The sequence below is a fragment of the Girardinichthys multiradiatus genome, chromosome 18 (assembly GCF_021462225.1).
Source record: "Girardinichthys multiradiatus isolate DD_20200921_A chromosome 18, DD_fGirMul_XY1, whole genome shotgun sequence".
In the NCBI taxonomy this organism is placed as follows: Eukaryota; Metazoa; Chordata; class Actinopteri; order Cyprinodontiformes; family Goodeidae; genus Girardinichthys; species Girardinichthys multiradiatus.
Genome location: NC_061810.1, coordinates 30476398 through 30494744, shown reverse-complemented (window position 1 = coordinate 30494744; position 18347 = coordinate 30476398). Strand labels below are relative to the sequence as shown.

Here is an 18347-nt window from a genome sequence, read left to right as displayed (position 1 = left end):
CTATTCACTAACAGATGATAGTTTACAATCGGGACAGACCTGGAACTCGAGCATCTCAAGCCTCTTGTCAGTAAATTCAAAGAGAGCCAGTGTGGTCTTCATGACATACAGGGAATTGACCATGTAAGTAGCCATGTCAGCTGTGCCAAGGTTACTGGCTGAGACGGTACATAACTGTAGGAGGGGATCCAGAATGCAAGAAAGAACCTAAAACAGACAAAGAAAAAAAAGGTATATAATATGTTTGATTTTGATGAATTGAGAGCTGCAAATATTAATAATCTATTTTGCGCAAAAAAAAATGATCACAGTCACAGTATAAAATATTCAAATTTACAAATTAAATTAGCAACACAAACAGCTTTTCTCATGAACTCCAAGCTGCAGTTACAAATTTACCTGAGCAAAGTCAGCCTGTCGGGCATCCAGAGGAACTACAGACGAGTCGTGGGATGTGAGCACCTCCCTGAGGAGGGAGAGTGTCTGATTGAGGGATGCTGTGGGTCCAAGGTCTGGAGGTGGCAGCTCCACCTGTTCATGCATACAGGATTCAGAGACAAGGTATACAATAAGGCACCAATAAGGAAAAATATAATAGGAGTTAGTCAAATGAGGGCTTTAGTTTCAAAAGTATAAGAAGACAAAGCTTAACCCCAGCAGCAAACAACCAGATACCCAGCACATAAATGCATCTTTTTTTCTGGGCTTGAATCTGAAAAGCTTTTGTGATGAAGAGGGTTTTGATTTCATTGGGCTCAGGCTCACAGGTTGCAGAACTGAGCAAGGCCACCTTTGTTCACCTAATAGAGCAAATTATGAAAAGGTTGTGTTCCTGGGATTAGCTGGAATTGACACCAAAACCTGAGGGCATCCAATTTGATTAACACCGAGCCACAGAGATAATTCTTGTAACTGCTATTGATCAGAGCAGAGGCACCGTGGAAAACAAAGGAGCCCATGGTCGTGATACGGTATATTTGGATGCCAATTTAACTGAACAGTACGAAGGAGAGCGTTTCTTGGCAGCTAGCGCCATTTTGCTGTTGTGGCCAGGAGGCTGAAACCGTTTACAAGCCTAAGTGGTACAGAAATAGCCTTGTTGACTTTGAGTTTACACATTGAGGAGAAATACGAATGTCCAAATGGAGCAAAACTGAACTTCACTGCACAATGGTTTAAGCATTTTCATCAAAGAACATTGCAAATCATCTCTATTTATAAAAACAACGCATCTTTTTTCCTTTTGTGATCAAATGCTCATATTTTTCTAACAACCATCTAATAATTTTAGCTTGAATAAATACAAAACGAAATTGCCATGTTCTTCCAGCACCTTGTCCATGAGTCTGCTTGCATGAAGGCTCAGGCTGTTGAAGAACATCTTCTTGCTCAGGAGGTGCATTTCCTCAATTGTGATGAGCAAGGAGGCCACACTGGTTCCAATGATGGACCTGAGCAAAGATCAAATTAGAATGCAAGAAGATTTGAATTTTCATGACGACCATACTTTTGATTATATAGTGCCTTGCAAAACACCTATAGCCCTTGAAATTGTGTACATTTTGTCATGTTACAACCACAAACTTCAGTGTGTTTTCAAAGGAGTGGAAAGAAAACAGAATCTTAAACAAATAAACCTGAAAAGTGTGGCATGCATTTGTACTCAGCCTCCCCAAGAGAATACTTTGTAGTGAATACCTTTGCACATCTAGGCACTGAAAATGTCCTTACCCTTCACTGCAAAATAGCTAAAACTCGGAGAAACTGGGGGGGGGGAAGAGTCTTTGAAATTCAAGTCTTGTGACAGATTCTAAGTTGGATTTAGAGCTGGGGCTTTGACTGGGCCAATTTAACATGTGAATATGCTGTGATGTAAACCATTCCAATTTTAGCTCTGGCTTCATGTTTCACAGTCACATGTTTCAAATGTCTTCCTCTAGGGTTGCCCTGTATTTACCTCCATCTATCTTCTCATCAAGTCTGACCAGCTCTCCTGTCCCTGCTGACAAAAAGCATTCCCACAGCCCGATGCTGCCACAACCATGTTATTTTAGCAAAGTAAAACATTTTAGCAACAGTAAAACATCTGACAAGAGCACCTTCCTTCATGTTTGCTACATGGCAACTACAAACAGGCCTTACCACAGTGGCTTTCTTACACAATTATGCACTACTTTGTGTTCTCACACATTAAATTCTTATAAAATACATAACCGCAACTTGGAAAGGTTCAAGTCATATGAAAACTTGATTTTGACAGACATCTTAAAAAAAAAAAAAAAACTTAAAAAATGTTAAATTTATACTTGCTGTAATGGAGGGAACCGTGAAAAGTAGAAAACCGACCACACAACATACTTTTTCTATTTTTTTCCCCAACATAAAAATTCAACTGTTAGTTTGCTTTCTGGAGCAAAAGCTTAAATACCTGATTGTGTGGTGGTAGAACTTCAGCAGGTTAGAGAGCTTGTAAAGGAGCACAGCACCTGGCTCGGCCACAATGACTTGTTCTATCCGCACCTAAGGAGAAGATCAATAACAGAACAGTTGGGCTCATGAGCAAAACCTGACAGAAAACACAGCACGCAATCACCAGCCAGCAGCTCAGACCAATGGTGTTTAAAACATAATTGGTTGCTCACTTTCAGTGGTCTGCAAACCCCCTCTGTGATATGTCCCACCACTTCTTGCATGTTCTCCTCCACACCTAATAAAGGAAGGCACACGAAAATAAGTCAAGGCTATACCGGCTTCAATGCATGTGTTCATCTTAATAATAGTAAAAGAAGCGTTTACTAGTAAAATCATCTGTTGGGTGTTATTCCTCTGTAATTGAGAGTAATTATTTCATTAGAGTTAAACAGTACTAGCCAAAGAAAAATCTCCTTCAAAATGCTGGTGGCGGGCTGCACGGTGGTGCAGTTGGTAGCACTGTTGCCTTGCAGCAAGAAGGTTCTGGGTTCGATTCCCGGCCTGGGGTCTTTCTGCATGGAGTTTGCATGTTCTCCCCGTGCATGCGTGGGTTCTCACCAGGTACTCCGGCTTCCTCCCACAGTTAAAGACATGCCTGTTAGGTTAATTGGTCACTCTAAATTGCCCTTAGGGGTATGTATGAATGAGTGTGTGCATGGTTGTTTGTGTGTTGCCCTGCGATGGACTGGCGACCTGTCCAGGATGTACCCCGCCTCTCGCCCGTAGACTGCTGGAGATAGGCTCCAGCTCCCCCGCGACCCACTATGGAATAAGCGGTAGAAAATGACTGACTGAAAATGCTGGTGGCATTAAGGTACTTTATGTTAATCACTGGATGCTGAAGCCAGATGATGAGGAATTGGGAAACGTCCAAGTTTAAATACCTTGTAGAGTGACTTGTTTTAGTAGCGCTTCTAGATGCTCTTTTTCTGAGGCAGTCGCTTGGTGCAGCCAGGCCAGCATGTCCCCAACATATCTGAAAAAGAAACAAAATGATCAATACTAAAACGTTGGTCGCTTTGCCATGCATCTAGGAAAGGACAGCCAAGTGTTCCTTTCAGTCACACACAAATGTGTGTGTTTTGGAGTGATGGGTTGCTCTTGGGCTCCACCTACAGCTGTGAGATGAATCACCAGTTTCATAAAGACGAATCTTTAACCTTCCTAAAACCCTCAGACTTCACACCTTTCTCCACAGCGCACAAAAATGCTTCATTAAAGACTACTACAGACATATTATAAATAACAACGTAACTCATGTTTAATAGATACTCAAATTAACTTCAGCCCTCATACATAGCAAATATTAATTTTGTTTCTTAAATTTAGCCTCTAAAATGTCAGGTTTTATTAATGCAACTTATTGCAACCTGTTACTGCAATTTGTGACAAAAAAGGGACATGTTTTTTCATCCCGTGTATTCAAACTGTTTTTTTTTTTTTATGGAGTTGGATTATCAAAACCTGGGAGTGTCAAAAACTGGCGTCAACATTAACTTTATTTTCTTAATTTTTGTGTAGTATCTGACTTTATATTAAATGCCACACCTTTTGCCTTAGAAACAAAAACTATCTAATTCTGAATATTAATACGTTGTTTTAAATGGATAGTTATATCAGCTTCAGTCCTAACCATGTATAGTAAATATTTATTGGGTTTCTGAAGTTTAGATCTGTTTCCCCTTAGGATAAATTTTCCCAGAAAGGAGGGTAGGTTTCGGAGGGCATTATTTGCACCTATTTGTCTCACAGCTTGTCAGACTAAAAATAAAATTCCTCTGAAAATGGGTCACTTAGGCAGGCAGTACAGCAATTACTTTCAGATTTTGACACTTGGAATATAATAGGCAACAAATATCGCAGATGTTTGTGATATTAATACTCGGTACACTAATATGGCAATGATGAGTATTTGCTGTATATTGTGAAGCCTTAGCTAAAAATCAAAATGTTTTTTTTTTATTTCTTTTACAGCATTTATGTTCTGAGGCACAAATAAAAATAATCTGACCTTGAGAAACCGTTAACAGTTCTGAGCCACTGTGACTGCTACAAATAATTACATAACGTTACTGACGTTGTGTGTAATCGATTGGAGACAATCTGGCGTTAATGCTATAATTGGTCAAACTTTTTTTTATGGTGGTCGTGGTGGTAGGGGGGGTTCTCAGCTCACTGGAGCTGCATAAATGACTGAGTTAAAAGTTGTGTTTGGAGAGAATAAAAAGTATTCCCAGCTTTACAACTCAAAGTTAACATTTTTTTATGAGTCATGTCCATAAACTCTAAAATAAAATCTTAAACGTAATCAAGGCGGTAATAAAAAATAGTTGTTGGACATTTTGTGATTTCTATTTTTGAAATATAGTAGAGTGTGTTGCATGCATGTTTACAATAAGAAGAGCTCATTCACAACCCAGGGCAGAGGTTTCTCAGCTTCTAAGCACTCCATATCAATTTCAGACTCAGGAATGTGCAAAAAGAATGTCACTGTACAATCAAACAAGTCACAAACACAGTTTTAAGATTCACACATTCCCTACTGCTGTTTTAAACTTGGCAAGAGAGTGTGTATTTGTGGGTGTGAGTGCATAGGAAATGAGAAAGAACTTGATGTTCTGAGAAATGCTGATGTCTCCTTTGAAGGGGAAGTGATTTCTGTGTTCCACACAGAGGTGGCATTCTGGGAAAATCTCCTGCTTGTCTCCTGGACAAAGGAGGGAGAAGATGTGAAGAAATAGGAAACAGGCACAATCAGGCAATTTGTGACCTGACCTATAACCAGGTTGGAACTTAATCTGATTTATTTCTATATCTGTGACCTCAATATCCTGTCCTGTAACTATATGTATAAAATACATGTGCTTTAGGATATTTATGTTGTCTTATTAAAATCATATCTCTATTTGTAAAAAAATATAGAAGACATCAATATATATTTTGTATCAAATAAAGTCTGACACTTTCAAATCTTTTTTAATTTAAATCTTAAGAATATGACATGCAGATGGTCGAGGTACCTGTTAGACTGTACATGACTTAAATCTTATCTATCATACCATAACGTCAAGCAACCACCGATTGTGTTCCTAATTTGTTCTGCGGCCCATAAACTAGCTTAAATATACACCCAGCCAGAAATCTCTTCCTTCAGTGACTTAAAGCCCTGAAACACCTGGTATGATCCCCAAGATCGGACGCTCAAACTCAGTTTGAGACTATTTAACGACACAAAACAAGTTGATTAAACTGAAATAAGTGATGAGCTGTCACAAGTTGAAAATACCTCTTGTTGCTGCCATGCACTTTAAAAGTGTTCCATTGTAAATAAGGACATCTGTGCCGTTTAAAGAGTGGGGTCTATCGTTCTTAACAGGATTATTTTCAATGTACGTCCACATTTAGTGATTAAAGATATATGCATGCGACTATTTAGTATGTCCCATGATAAACAGCTTACCATTCTAAGGTGAAGCTGATCTACTAGTTAACTAATGTTGTAAGTAAATGCATGAATTACAAGTTAAAATGTTTTAATCAGCACTGAAAAAACTATAAATTTATTTGTGACCAAGCCCTGCTAGTCCAGAAGGATGCATCATGTCTGTAGATGGTGTTAGGTGGAAATAAACAGCTGGATGCTATTTGTGTCTCTTTTGAGCTGCTGTGAGCTTTGATTTTTTTTGGTTTCTGCAAGTCTGAACTGTTAACATGCTTTTTAAACAACAAAGGACGCAAACGGTCGCTTTAAAGATCCAAGTATAGGCTGGCAAACAGAAAAAAGGTAAGGGAGAGAAATATGTTAGAAAACAAGCCCCGGAGAGATTAATTGAAGATATTCTGAATTGTTTTACTTTAAAATTAGATTTCCATTAAGTTTAGGCAAAAAAATGCTTATTTTCATAGAGGAATGGAAGATGATTCAGGTTCATGAATGTGCAGTCTAAATTTATTCTGCGGGAAAGCCTCTGTTTCCCTAATATTTACCTCCACCAAGTGCAGTTGTTTTTAAAGAATGTCCCAAAAGAGATTATTATTTATGGAATTATTTTACTTCAAAAGTGTCTTTCAGGGGTAATATCTAAATAGGACAGAAGATGTACCTCAAAGGGTCATGTGAATGCATCTCTATGGGGCGTGGAGTACCTCCTGGGCCACCACGGGTCAGGGCGTCAATGAAGCCTCGCACCACAGCACATCTGCGTGCGGTCCCAAACTCATCCAGGGTGTACCTGAACAAACAAAAAGGAGGCAATATTCAACAGCCCGACCTCATGAGAAAAGACAGCAGCCGCAGTGTTGTTGTGAAGACTGTGAGCTGTGGTCAGTTTCTAAGATCAACAGTTGGGGATAACTTTTCCATAAAGAATGAGTCTGGAGCAGTGTTGATGACTTAGTGGTAAGGACCTTTGCGACAGACTAAACAGAAGATAACATGCTAAATTAAGGCTCCAAGAGGACTGGGATCCAGCCTCAACATCCCCAGCCTGAGGAAGACCTTGGACACTTTGTGGTCACAAAGACAGGTGCACATCCGAAAACACAACACAGACAGAATGAGGGTTGGCCATGAAAAGATTGGAAAACATGTTAAGGTTTGAAACTGTTCTTCACTGTTTACCCCCTCTTTCAGGACAAAAATAGACTGTCTGTAAGCTTCAGACAGTTCTATCACAGGAAAATGTCCTGTTGCATGTTTGGTTCCATATAGTAATTTTAAATTAATGTTTATTCATTTGTACTTCCTGTGTGACCAGCTCGCTTAAAATGAGCAACTTGGACAGAAATTAAATCTAAAATCCATAAGCGATGCTGCGTTAAAGAGGTTTACATCTACAGTGCCTTGGAAAAGTATTCACAAACCTTGGCCTCTTTTGGCGTTTTGTCCTGTTACGACCACAGACTGCAATGCATCGTTTTGGACTTTATGTAAAATTTTAACACAATGTATAATTGTGAAGTGAAAGGAAAATGGATATAATGTTTTCAATACTTAAAAACATGTTATGTATTTGTATTTACTCACCCTGAGTCAGTACTTTGTAAAACCACCTTTTGCTGCAATTACAGCTACAGCATTTTCTCTAGCAGCTTTGCACATTCAGCGTTTGCTCATTGTTCTTTGCAAAGTAGCACAAGCTGTAGTCCGATCTAAAGGAGAGCGTCTGTGAGTATCACTATTCAAGTCTTGCCACCGATTCTCTTTATTTTTGCATTTTGTGTCTAGACTTTGACTGGACCATTCAAACACATGAATATGATTTGATCTAAAGCATTTCATCATAGCTCTGGCTATGTTTAAGGTCATTGCCCTGCAGTAAGGTCAACCGAAACATTTTTGGGATAATATGACCTGAGAACCTCTTTCTACATGCTTGTTGTGTCTTATACATAACTTTCTCTCACACTGCAAACTGGACGTCTTAATGCTTACTTTTAAAAGTAGCTTTCTTTCTGCCACAGTTCTATAAGAACTGTCATCGTTCTGTCAACAGCTTCTCCCACTTGCGCTCTGGATCTTTGCATCTGCTTCAGAGTTACCATTGGCCTTTTGGCTGCTACTCCTATTATTGTTCTCTTTACCCAGCCTGTCAGTTTAGGTGGACGGCCATGTCTTGGTAGGTTTGCAGTTGAGCCATACTCTTTCAGATGATGAGTGATCTGTGAGATGTTCAAAGCTTGGGATATTGTTTTATTACTTTGAACTTCACAATTATGCACTACTTTGAGCTGATCTATCACATAAAAACCTAATAAAATCACATTGCAGTTGGTGGCTACTATGTGAAAAAGGTCAGAGGTTATGAATCATTGTGCAAGGCGCTGTATGTGCATTTTTATACATTTTGTATTTTTTTCTCAAATCCGTTATCTGACTGGTGGAAAGCATTTTTTGTCTTTTAGAGGATCTGACCTCTGTTGATGTTAACATCTTCTGTTGCTTCAGGGTGTTTACTTTGGTGTTTAAGAACTGAGCCTTGTTTCTCTCTCCAGGAACAAAGCAACAACATTGCCCCGAGGTTTCACAATTTACTTAGGACTGACCAAAGAAGAGACGCATTGTGAAATAAATATAGTCCCTTGAAATCACAGATTCTAAGACTAACATACAAGTCAGTAAACAAATTATAGTGTCTATTTTTACAAAGACACTTCTGTTTGTGGGTGTGTTTCTACTTACTTGTAAAGAACAGGTCGATCCTGTAAAGCCTCCATGGCTTGAGTCAACACTGGGCTGATGTCACATGTTTCCTGAGTCAGTCCTCTGCATTCATCTGCAAAAAAAAAATATCAAGTAAAATCACAAAATCTATCATTACTAAAATACTATTTTATTTATGTTTTTTTTTTTAATTCAAATTCAATTCAATTCAAAAATACTTTATTAATCCCAAAGGGAAATTAAATGTTGTAGCTCATTATGAAGGTTTCTTCAAAGAGCCGTTGTAGATGCTGTTGGCATCTAATTGGAAGTAACTTGAGCAATACAAGGTTTAAAATTGATAAACATTGTTCTGGGCAAAGATACCTTCCTGAGCACAATGAACATCTTGCTGACAGGCTTCCTCAAATGTTTTTTTTACCAAGACGTCAGTTTTGTTATCCAGTATAAAATAGAAGCTGAACAATTATTTAGACAGTGGTTAAAACTGGTAAATAGACTTCACTATCCTGTACAACTGTCCCTGTACTTTACAAACACATAGAACAAAGACCATTTCCAAAACATATCAGATAATATATTATGCAGATAAAATATTAGCTGCAGTTCTTAAGGAGCGTAAACCTTTGCCCTAGAGAACGTCGACATATTGATTCAAGTAATCAAGTTAAACCCTTTCGACTGGTGAAGGACAACTAGCTCTTGAGGCACAGGTGCTTTGTCCAAAACATCCTCTGTATTTTGCTTCTGCACAACTATAAATACACGTAACATTTTTTGGTGATCTAAACAGTCCATTTTCAGTGGGGCTGTGATGTTAGGTAGATATAAAATTATTGTAATTGTTGAAATTGGATTGAAAAACATTGATTAAGCAACACTTCCTCCACTTCTTTCTGTCTTTTCCATCATCACAGTAACCCTATAGTCATCCTGAGCTTCAGCGTCTTGGTCACTAAGTTCTATATCAGGTCTGGGCTATAAAAAAAAAAGAGAATGAAATTCCATCCAGCAGGTCAAATATATTATTGACAAGCAGAGGGTGAACGTAAGGCACTGGAATTATTATAGCCAATCAACAACTGCATACAAGCAGTTCTTTGATATTACACATATGGAAACTGCAATCATAATGATGATACAATATCTTTTGTGCAGCTTTATTTCCAGTTTCATTTAAAACAATGACAAGTTGTGGAAAATGTGTTGCTGTTTTCTTCACTAAATAAATTCAGAAGATACAGGTCATATTGTGGCGGTGGCAGCATCATACTGTGGGGATGCTTTTCTTCAGCAGGGACAGGAAAGCTGGTCAGAGTAGATGGGGAGATATATATGGAGTTACATACAGGGCACTACTTTGTGTTAATCCGTTGTATGTAATCTCCATAAAAAACATTGACGTTTGAATCTGTAACATACACTACCAGTCAAAGTATTAGAAACACTTTCTCATTTAATAGTGTTCCTTATGTTTATGACTATTTACATTATACAAAGATTCTCACTGAAAGCATCAAAACTGAATGAACACATATGGAATTATGTAGCAAAAACAAATTGTAAAAAAAACAAAAACTTTTATGTTTTGTATTTGAGATTCCTTAAAGTAGCTGCCCTTTGCAAAGCAAAGGGTGAATCCAAAGCATAAAAGTGTTTAGTTATTTCACTCCTTTTGTTTACTACATACAGTAACTCCATGTGTGTTCATTCACAGTTTTGTTGCCTTTGATGAGAATCTACAATGTAAAGAGTCTTGGAAATTTAGAGACCCATTAAAGAGATAGTGTATCTACAACTTTTGACTTGCAGTGTATTTTGCAAAATTTTGCAAGGAACTATATGCAAAAAATGTCACCTGCTTGAAAGAGGATAGTTTTTTTAATGTAATATATATGTAAAAAAAAGAAATTAAATAAAAAACCAATTCATTAGAACTGAAAAAGACTCAGGTGGCTAAACAAGGTTAATCTACCTTTCATTATTGACATACTCTTGACCCAGAGTAAGTCGTTAACATGCTGCTGATTGTAATTGTGTGCAGTACTCACTCTGAGCCCAGCGGTAAAGCTGCTCATATGCCGTCTCCTGTAACACTGCCATCTGCTCCATGATCTCTAACCTAGAACGGGCACACATGCCAAGACCAGACATTACATACACATGACTTGTAGCATAGTGTAAGACTGACAGTGATATGAATATTAATCTCTGGCAGCTAAGGATCAAGGCCAGGACAACGGTGTTAGATTTTGTTTATATATTAGCTACACTGTTTATTTATTCAGCGTTCTCAATTCAGGTTTTCTAAATTAGATGGTTTATACAAGTTGTTCCCCAATTTTCCAGCTTCCAACATACAAAATAACAGTGAAGGCGACATATGATCCCAACTACTGTTTCAGTATAAAAGCATAATTAGTAAGTCAATTAAACGGAGTGGAGTTGCAAGACAAATAGCATCAACAATCAATACACTGTTTTTATGTATGTTTTATCTATTTGTAAGTATTGTATTATGTCTAGAAAGACTGAAAGACACAGATAAGATGTATCATTATTATTTTTACTCTTTACTTTGATTTCTCTGAAAAAGATGTAAAGACCTTACAGGGAGGTATCCCCAACTTCTCAAATCATCTCTATACACTCCTGGTCCTGAGGACAAATTTAATTTTCATATAGAACATGTAAATAACAATTAAGAGACCGTAACCCTTAAATACAGGCGTGTCTATACTTTCACTGATAATGAAGCATTTCATGAAGTCAGACAAGAACCTTACCCTGCAGTTTGCTGGTTAGTTCGCAGGAGGATTTTCACATCCTCGTGGATGTGCTTAACCCGGCTAAGAACATTGAAGAAATCCTGAGAAATTAAGTAACAAACAAACACATTACTTATCTCATGCACTGGCCAAATAATCAAAAATTGAATGTGCCTATATTCAGTAGGCAGGGCTTTAACGAGATGATGTAATAACATATGAATTAGAGCGATACAATATTGAGGTTTTTAACCCCAATCATTTCTATTGCTTATTTTTCCTCACAAACACAAATCTCGCTCTAAACAAAATCATTATCAAAATGGCTATTCAACCACACCAATCACTATCGCAGATAGTGTAACTATCACATTTTGAACATTTAAACTATTATCTGGTACTTTGTATTGATCTATCACATAAAATAAAGTACAGTAATCTTTTTGTTCACATGGCTCGTTAGGCATTATATAAAGTTTACCTCTGTAACCGGTGCATCTCGAGCCCTTCGCAGTGTGGCCATTTCTTCGTTGGACAGCTGGAACTTGGCAAGGAAAGCTTGAGCCACTTGAGCTCTAACCTCAAGTCGATGGCTGAAGAGACAAAAAGAAGACACATATTTTCCTACATTTGTTATCGATTTATTTTATTATTTTAACATCTTTTGAAGTATTTCATTTACTTTGCAGTAAATTGGGGATTTACTTGTGGTTTTGGTCCATATTTCTTTAATGATTTGGAGAAGTTTAGTCTCTTATATAATACACTTTAGTCCTTCATCACTGAGTTTTATCTCTGTATTTTTTCATTCTCAAATGTTGTGAATCAAAAAAGGAGGCAAGTTGGCAAGCACCACAGGCTTTCATTAAACATAAAAACTGAACACTGTCAACCAGATGTAATGCATACATTTCTCCAGCAGATGGCAGTCAAACTCTGCACATCCTATGCTCACCTTGTTGCTTTCATCTTTTCAGCAGTGCGGGACACAGAGTGAAAAATATCATTCACAGGGGTAGGAAGATAAGCACAGGGGTGGGAACAGCCAAACGGAAAAGAAAAGAGTTGGATCTCAGCCAACAAACAGCGATCACTATCATGTCAGGAAGTGCCTCATCACAATAGTGACCATGGCAACAGTCCCAGTCAAATGGGGAACTCGTCACAGGACAGCAGAACAACAGCAGGTCCTCCCTCTGTTCCCGTCTTTCCATCCAACCCATCCCGTTTATTTTCCATCCATTCTCAGAGAAAGCCAACCATGAGCAGTAAATCACTGAAGTATTTCGCTAGATTTAAATAACCTGGTGATTATCTAACCTTTGTTTTACCCATGGCTTTAACCCGTGCTCGGCCGGCTGTAAAACGGCTGCAGAACTCTATGACTCAGTATTCCTGTGTGGATCTCCCCGAGCCTGACACACAGAGGACCCCGGGGCTTCTTTGCCCTTTGTGATTTCACATGTTGGTATTTTAGCTGCCAAACACACAAAGGCAACAGATGCACAGTTAAACTTGGCTGGCATGCTTTCACAGTTGTCATCAATAAAGCAACACAATCAAAAGTGTAAGAAGGAATATTAACAATGGCTCCCCTCCCTCCCTTGCAGAGACAAAACAGTTTTGCAGATAATTCAAATGGCCTTTGGATGTTTGTGCTTTCACTGTGTGATTTTTAAAAGTTGTTCATCCCGTTTAAATGTCTGCAATTACAAGAGGTCGGTATTTAAATAATGTGAAGCAATTACATATGACGTAGAATTAAAAGTAAACTCACTGAACAAACACAAGAGAAAAAACCCACGCATCCACACGTGTCAGAAACAAAGAAGAAAAAATGGATTAAAAAGGGTTGGTCAAAACAGGCAATTAAAAGCACAAAAACTAGTTATGTTAATCAGGTCATTAATTATATTAATGATTGCATTGATTAGATAAAGTATGTGAACTTGCTTGCTTCACACTGCATGAGGAATATTAAACTAACACATCTACATGCTGGACATCTGGATCCAGAAAAGGCAATTTTATGTTTTGCAAAGAAGAACATGCAACAATTTCAGTCCCTCGATGTACAAAGAGGGAGAGATGTGAATCAGAAGACTCGGAGATGTATTTGCAGCAAAAAACGATCCTAGAAAATAATTTATATGAATGCCCCTTTTTTCAGATTTATATTTGCAAACTATTTTGTAACCGGATTTTTTTCCCTTTCAATTTACAATCCTGCACAACTCTGTTGGTCTATCACCCAAAATCCCAATGAAATACATTTAAATTTGTGTTTGTAAAATTACAAAATGGGAACATAATTCATAGGATATGAATACATTTGCAAGTCGCCGTATGCGGATTTAATCTAAATGAAAATAAATGACATTGTCAGACGTGGTTTATAATAATGGGAACTGTTAGCAAGTCAATAAAAACGCTGACTAAACTGCTAATTTTAGCATTAGATTAAAGTTCCCATGTAAAAGGCATTATGATCTGATTTGTGTGAGCTTGAAAAACCACCTGTTTTGAACTACATTACAAAATATTTTTTGTATGTTTATTAACAAATGTAAACATCACATTTATGAGGTGCCTGGAGAAAAGAAAGTCCTAACATGACCATTTCCTAAATATCATAAACCACAATAATGAGAAGCTGCAAACCGAGCTCAGGATGAAGACACAGAGAAAGCGTCGTTTTAGAACAAGCAAGAACAGAAGATAATAAATAGAGCGATGATTTGGTAAACCTCTGTAAGGACATGATACAGGCCGACATCACTGAATACCACAGAGGTGCCGCATACTTGGACCAGTAATATTCCACTCTAAACTCCACAACATTTAGCTGCCAGTGCTTGAGAAGAGGTCAACAAGTTTATTTTAAATAATCTCAAACAAGGGTAAAACTGGAGATTTGGAGAATTGGAGAATTTAGCCCAGCTGATTTAGTCTGTTCAAGCACAAAAGTGGTTAATGAACTATAACACAGAACAAACAGAGATTTGAATTACCAGTGCCAACATAACTCCCTCACACAACTAGGCGGATAGTGCAGCATGATCACAGAGCCACAATTATGAGTCACTAAAGAAAAACGAAGGAAAACAGCAGCTCTTTGTAATAAAGGAGAGTCCAACGAGGTCATGAGATGTGACCCATGTTGAATGTTCATGAGAATCTATAGAAGGCATTTCAAAGAACTGCATGAAAATCTGGTTTTCACAGAGCTGTTAGTTAGCTAGTGACGCACCAGTGATCAAAGAGCGCATGCAGTTACACCAGGAAACACAGGGAATCTTGACTGCCGTAGCCTCATTAGCGCCAAGCTGGGCTTTAATAATGCTCAAGTGTCATATTATGCAGGTTTTATGCACTCTCTGATATCAGTCATTGTTCTACTTGGGTTTCAGCCCTCTTTATTTATTAATGAACTATACAGAAGTCATACCGAGAACATTTGCTTTCTTCAGAACAGAGTCTCAATATCTGATTATTTGTCACATGCTGTCAAGAATTACCGAGAGCTTACTAATTACAGTGCCTTGCAAAGGTATTCAGACCTTTTCTTGTTTTCACATTTTGTCACGTTACAAACACAAACCTCAAGGCATTTCAGTGGGATTTCAGCTGATAAGCCAACACAAAGTGGTGTATAAATGGAAAGTAGAAGGAGAATGACATATAGTTTTCATCACATTTTACAAATAATTTGTCAACAGGAAAGGTACAAGTAATTTACTCCACAAGCCTCGTCTCTATGGGAGAGCGGCCAGAAGAAAGCCAAAAAAAAAGCTCTCTTAATTTCCCACAATCCTTCTGGCCAATTATATTATTGGCATGCAGAACTGGATGTAAGGCACTTGAAATATAACAAAATATCAAACATTGCATCCTTTGGGATTGCAATATTGCACATATTGATATTGGGACGATAATCACGACTATACATTGCACAGCCCTATTATTATTATATCACATTTACAGTTTATTACAGGTAATTTGGTGATATTTACTTTGCAAATAATGACTACCAAAATATCTTTAGAGTAACACTACACATAGCCCATCTACCTCCAGTGGTACTACATCAAAGGGTATTCATGTGTTAGAATGGCCTAGTCAATGCCCAGACCTAAATCCAGTTGGAAGTCTATTACAAGACTTAATAATTGCTGTTCAAAGATGCTCTTCATCTAATCCCAGTAAGCTTGAGCTGCTTTGCAAAGGATGAGCAAAAATTATATTCTCTAGGTGTGAAATGTTGGTAGGGACATACCCTAAAAGACTTGATGAGGAGTAATACAAATGCACATCACACTTTCCAGGTTTTTATTTGCTATAAATATTATTTGGTTCATGATCATGTGCTACATGTTGAACATTCTATTACGTAAAATCCCAATAAAACACATTGAAGTTTGTGGTTGTAACGTGGCAAAATGTGAAAAGGTTCAAGGGCTACTATTACTTTTGGAAGGAACTGAATATTTTTTATTCCTTTTTGATATGCAACCAGCTAGATACACTGTAGACGCATAAATGTATTCATTCAGAAGATTAGCATTAGAGACCATAGTGCCACCTCTGGTTCCGGCTGCTCGTGAGGTCACGTTGTCAACAGAAGCATCTGGTTGTGAGACGTCTCTGCTGGCTCTGCATGATTACATACCGTGCTAATGCAAAGATTACACAGAGTGGGACAGGTGGGCAGCATTACATTTCATTATAGAGTAACACACAACATCTATTTAGTGCTTTTGATGACAACATCTTTAAACAGTACCAGCCCGAAACAACAGAGTGTGGTGACTGAAAGGCAGCTAACAAACACAGGTCACCTGCAGCTCAGTGGCTCACATCCTTTACTTTTACTTCTGCAAACTGGGACTTATCTGCAGTTTATTTCGGTTTCATTAGAGTTGACAAATGACAGTGCCATGAGCAGACTAAGGCAGCAAGAAGCAAAGGAAAGGCAGATCAGGAACATAAGCAGATACTTGGAAATGACTGTTCTCCCCCAGCAGGGCTGCTCTTAGAGATTATGTCACAGATGTGACAGTGCTGTAATAAGCATCAACAAGAAAGGAACATAAAAACACTAGCTGAGGGTCTGCAGAGGCCTGTGTGACCTGAAAAAAGATTTGACCAAGAAGAGCTCACTCTACGCAGCGCTGAAGGACAACAGCTTGCCGGCGCACTTTCGTCGGCAGCCCTTCTGAGACAAAATTATGAGAGACAAAGTCAAAGCCCAGTGTGTGCAGAGTAGCCAATATGGCTGTGGGGTCACTGTGGTTCTACGCATGAAAATGTCACACAGGCAGACAGCAGTTCCCGATGAGAGCACTGCATAGAGAAAAGGACAAAAACTACTATACACTCAGGAGGACACTCATGTCAAACGTCTGACTACTTCCAGGAAATACCCCTCAGAAAGCCATACATAGTTTTAATTCATTTCCTACATGTGCTCACTGGTGGCTTTATCTCCACTCCTGTCCTTTGTTGCCCACCCATCTATTCTAAGTTCAACCTTAGTGCTTTTCCATCTATGTCACCTCTTGAAAATGAGGTGCTGATGGGGAGCCTTTGGAGCATGAACTGCAGTGGTACGTCGCTGATGTCTGCAAATGTCCCTCATGACAAATCTACATCAACCTCAGCAGCACCCCTACACTCCTGTCAACACACAAGGTCACTGATCACATCTGTTACAAATGCTAATGAACCCCATCCCGCGGCAACTCCCAGCGGACAAGAACAGGTCGAATATTTTCCTGCCGCTGTCACTGCTGACGACACGAAGAGTGTCACGTTAAGATGGCGTGCAAATGCAGATAAGACTGTAGTTATATTTAAGCATTTAAGTGAAATCTTTCACATAAAACCATTATCAGGAGAAGTGAGACATGAGTTTATTTAAAGCTGTGGATCAATGCGGCACATAAAAAATTAGCTGTGCATAAAAAAAAAAAAAGCAGTAAGACTCTAGTATCCTGATTGTCAATAGAGAAAAAGTTGAATGGAAAACAAACACGCAAATGGCGAAAATGTTATACGGAAAAATGTAGTGTAAAATTTTAAGCTCATGTCTGAATGTTTTGTTTCGCAGAAATATTCTTTTTTTAACTATTCTGTTAAACTGTTGAAATTTTAGGCATTATCATTGTGATTAAATACCTTTAGGATACAAATGTCCTTTGCCCCAAGATACTTATCACGTTTAAAAAAAAAATGAAATTCTGTTCTTTTTGTCTCTAAACATGTAGCTACTAAAGAAATGTTAGTAGCACATAAAAATCAGGGGTCATTTCTCCCAGTTAAGCATAAGGATGCACACCACATTTACCAATTTCAGGCAAACACACTGCAGAAACGATTTTTTTTTAATCCGTTTCCACATTTGCTCTGTGTTATGGTGAGCTAAATATTTTAGGTCTCAACTGCTGATTCTTTTGAAACTATGTCATCAGCAGGACTAAATGCACAAACCCAAACACAAAATCCTACATTGGGCCTTTGAAGTGTACAAGAAGAAAATGAAACAAATGGCAAGTTTCTTATCACAGTAAGCAGAAACAAATATACCGCTCTTATTAGTGAGGAGGCTCTACGGCTGCAGGTCCGTATAGATGCATCTCAATAATGCTGTTTTGTCTACGAGTCCTTTGAAAATAAGACTGTGATTCTAAATGGGACCCTTACTGGTAAAATAACGATTAAATAAGAATGCAAATACATTAGAATATTATTGTAATTTATTTCAGAAACTCAATTCAAAAAGTAAAATTCCTATTATATGGATTCATTAGACATTTAGAGCATTCACTTCTGTTAATTTTGATGATTTTGTTTAATTTTTGAATACCACAAAAATATATATTTTTTTAAATACAGGAATTAGTGTTTATGACAAACACAAACTAATCTAAGCTAAACTACCATAA

General features: G+C 38.0%; 1 protein-coding gene across 1 annotated transcript in view; it reads right to left on the bottom strand.

The window, feature by feature from the left end:
- cog6 (component of oligomeric golgi complex 6) overlaps nt 1–18347 on the bottom strand; it is a 33360-nt gene that overhangs the window by 12658 nt on the left and 2355 nt on the right. The window contains exons 5-15 of the mRNA XM_047390597.1: nt 11885–11996; nt 11422–11504; nt 10687–10757; nt 8654–8747; nt 6576–6704; nt 3357–3448; nt 2643–2707; nt 2429–2520; nt 1334–1451; nt 400–531; nt 40–207 (exon numbers count right to left, since the gene is read on the bottom strand). Coding sequence (XP_047246553.1) covers nt 40–207; nt 400–531; nt 1334–1451; nt 2429–2520; nt 2643–2707; nt 3357–3448; nt 6576–6704; nt 8654–8747; nt 10687–10757; nt 11422–11504; nt 11885–11996 — 1156 coding nt within the window. The remainder of the gene's footprint in view (nt 1–39; nt 208–399; nt 532–1333; nt 1452–2428; nt 2521–2642; nt 2708–3356; nt 3449–6575; nt 6705–8653; nt 8748–10686; nt 10758–11421; nt 11505–11884; nt 11997–18347) is intronic.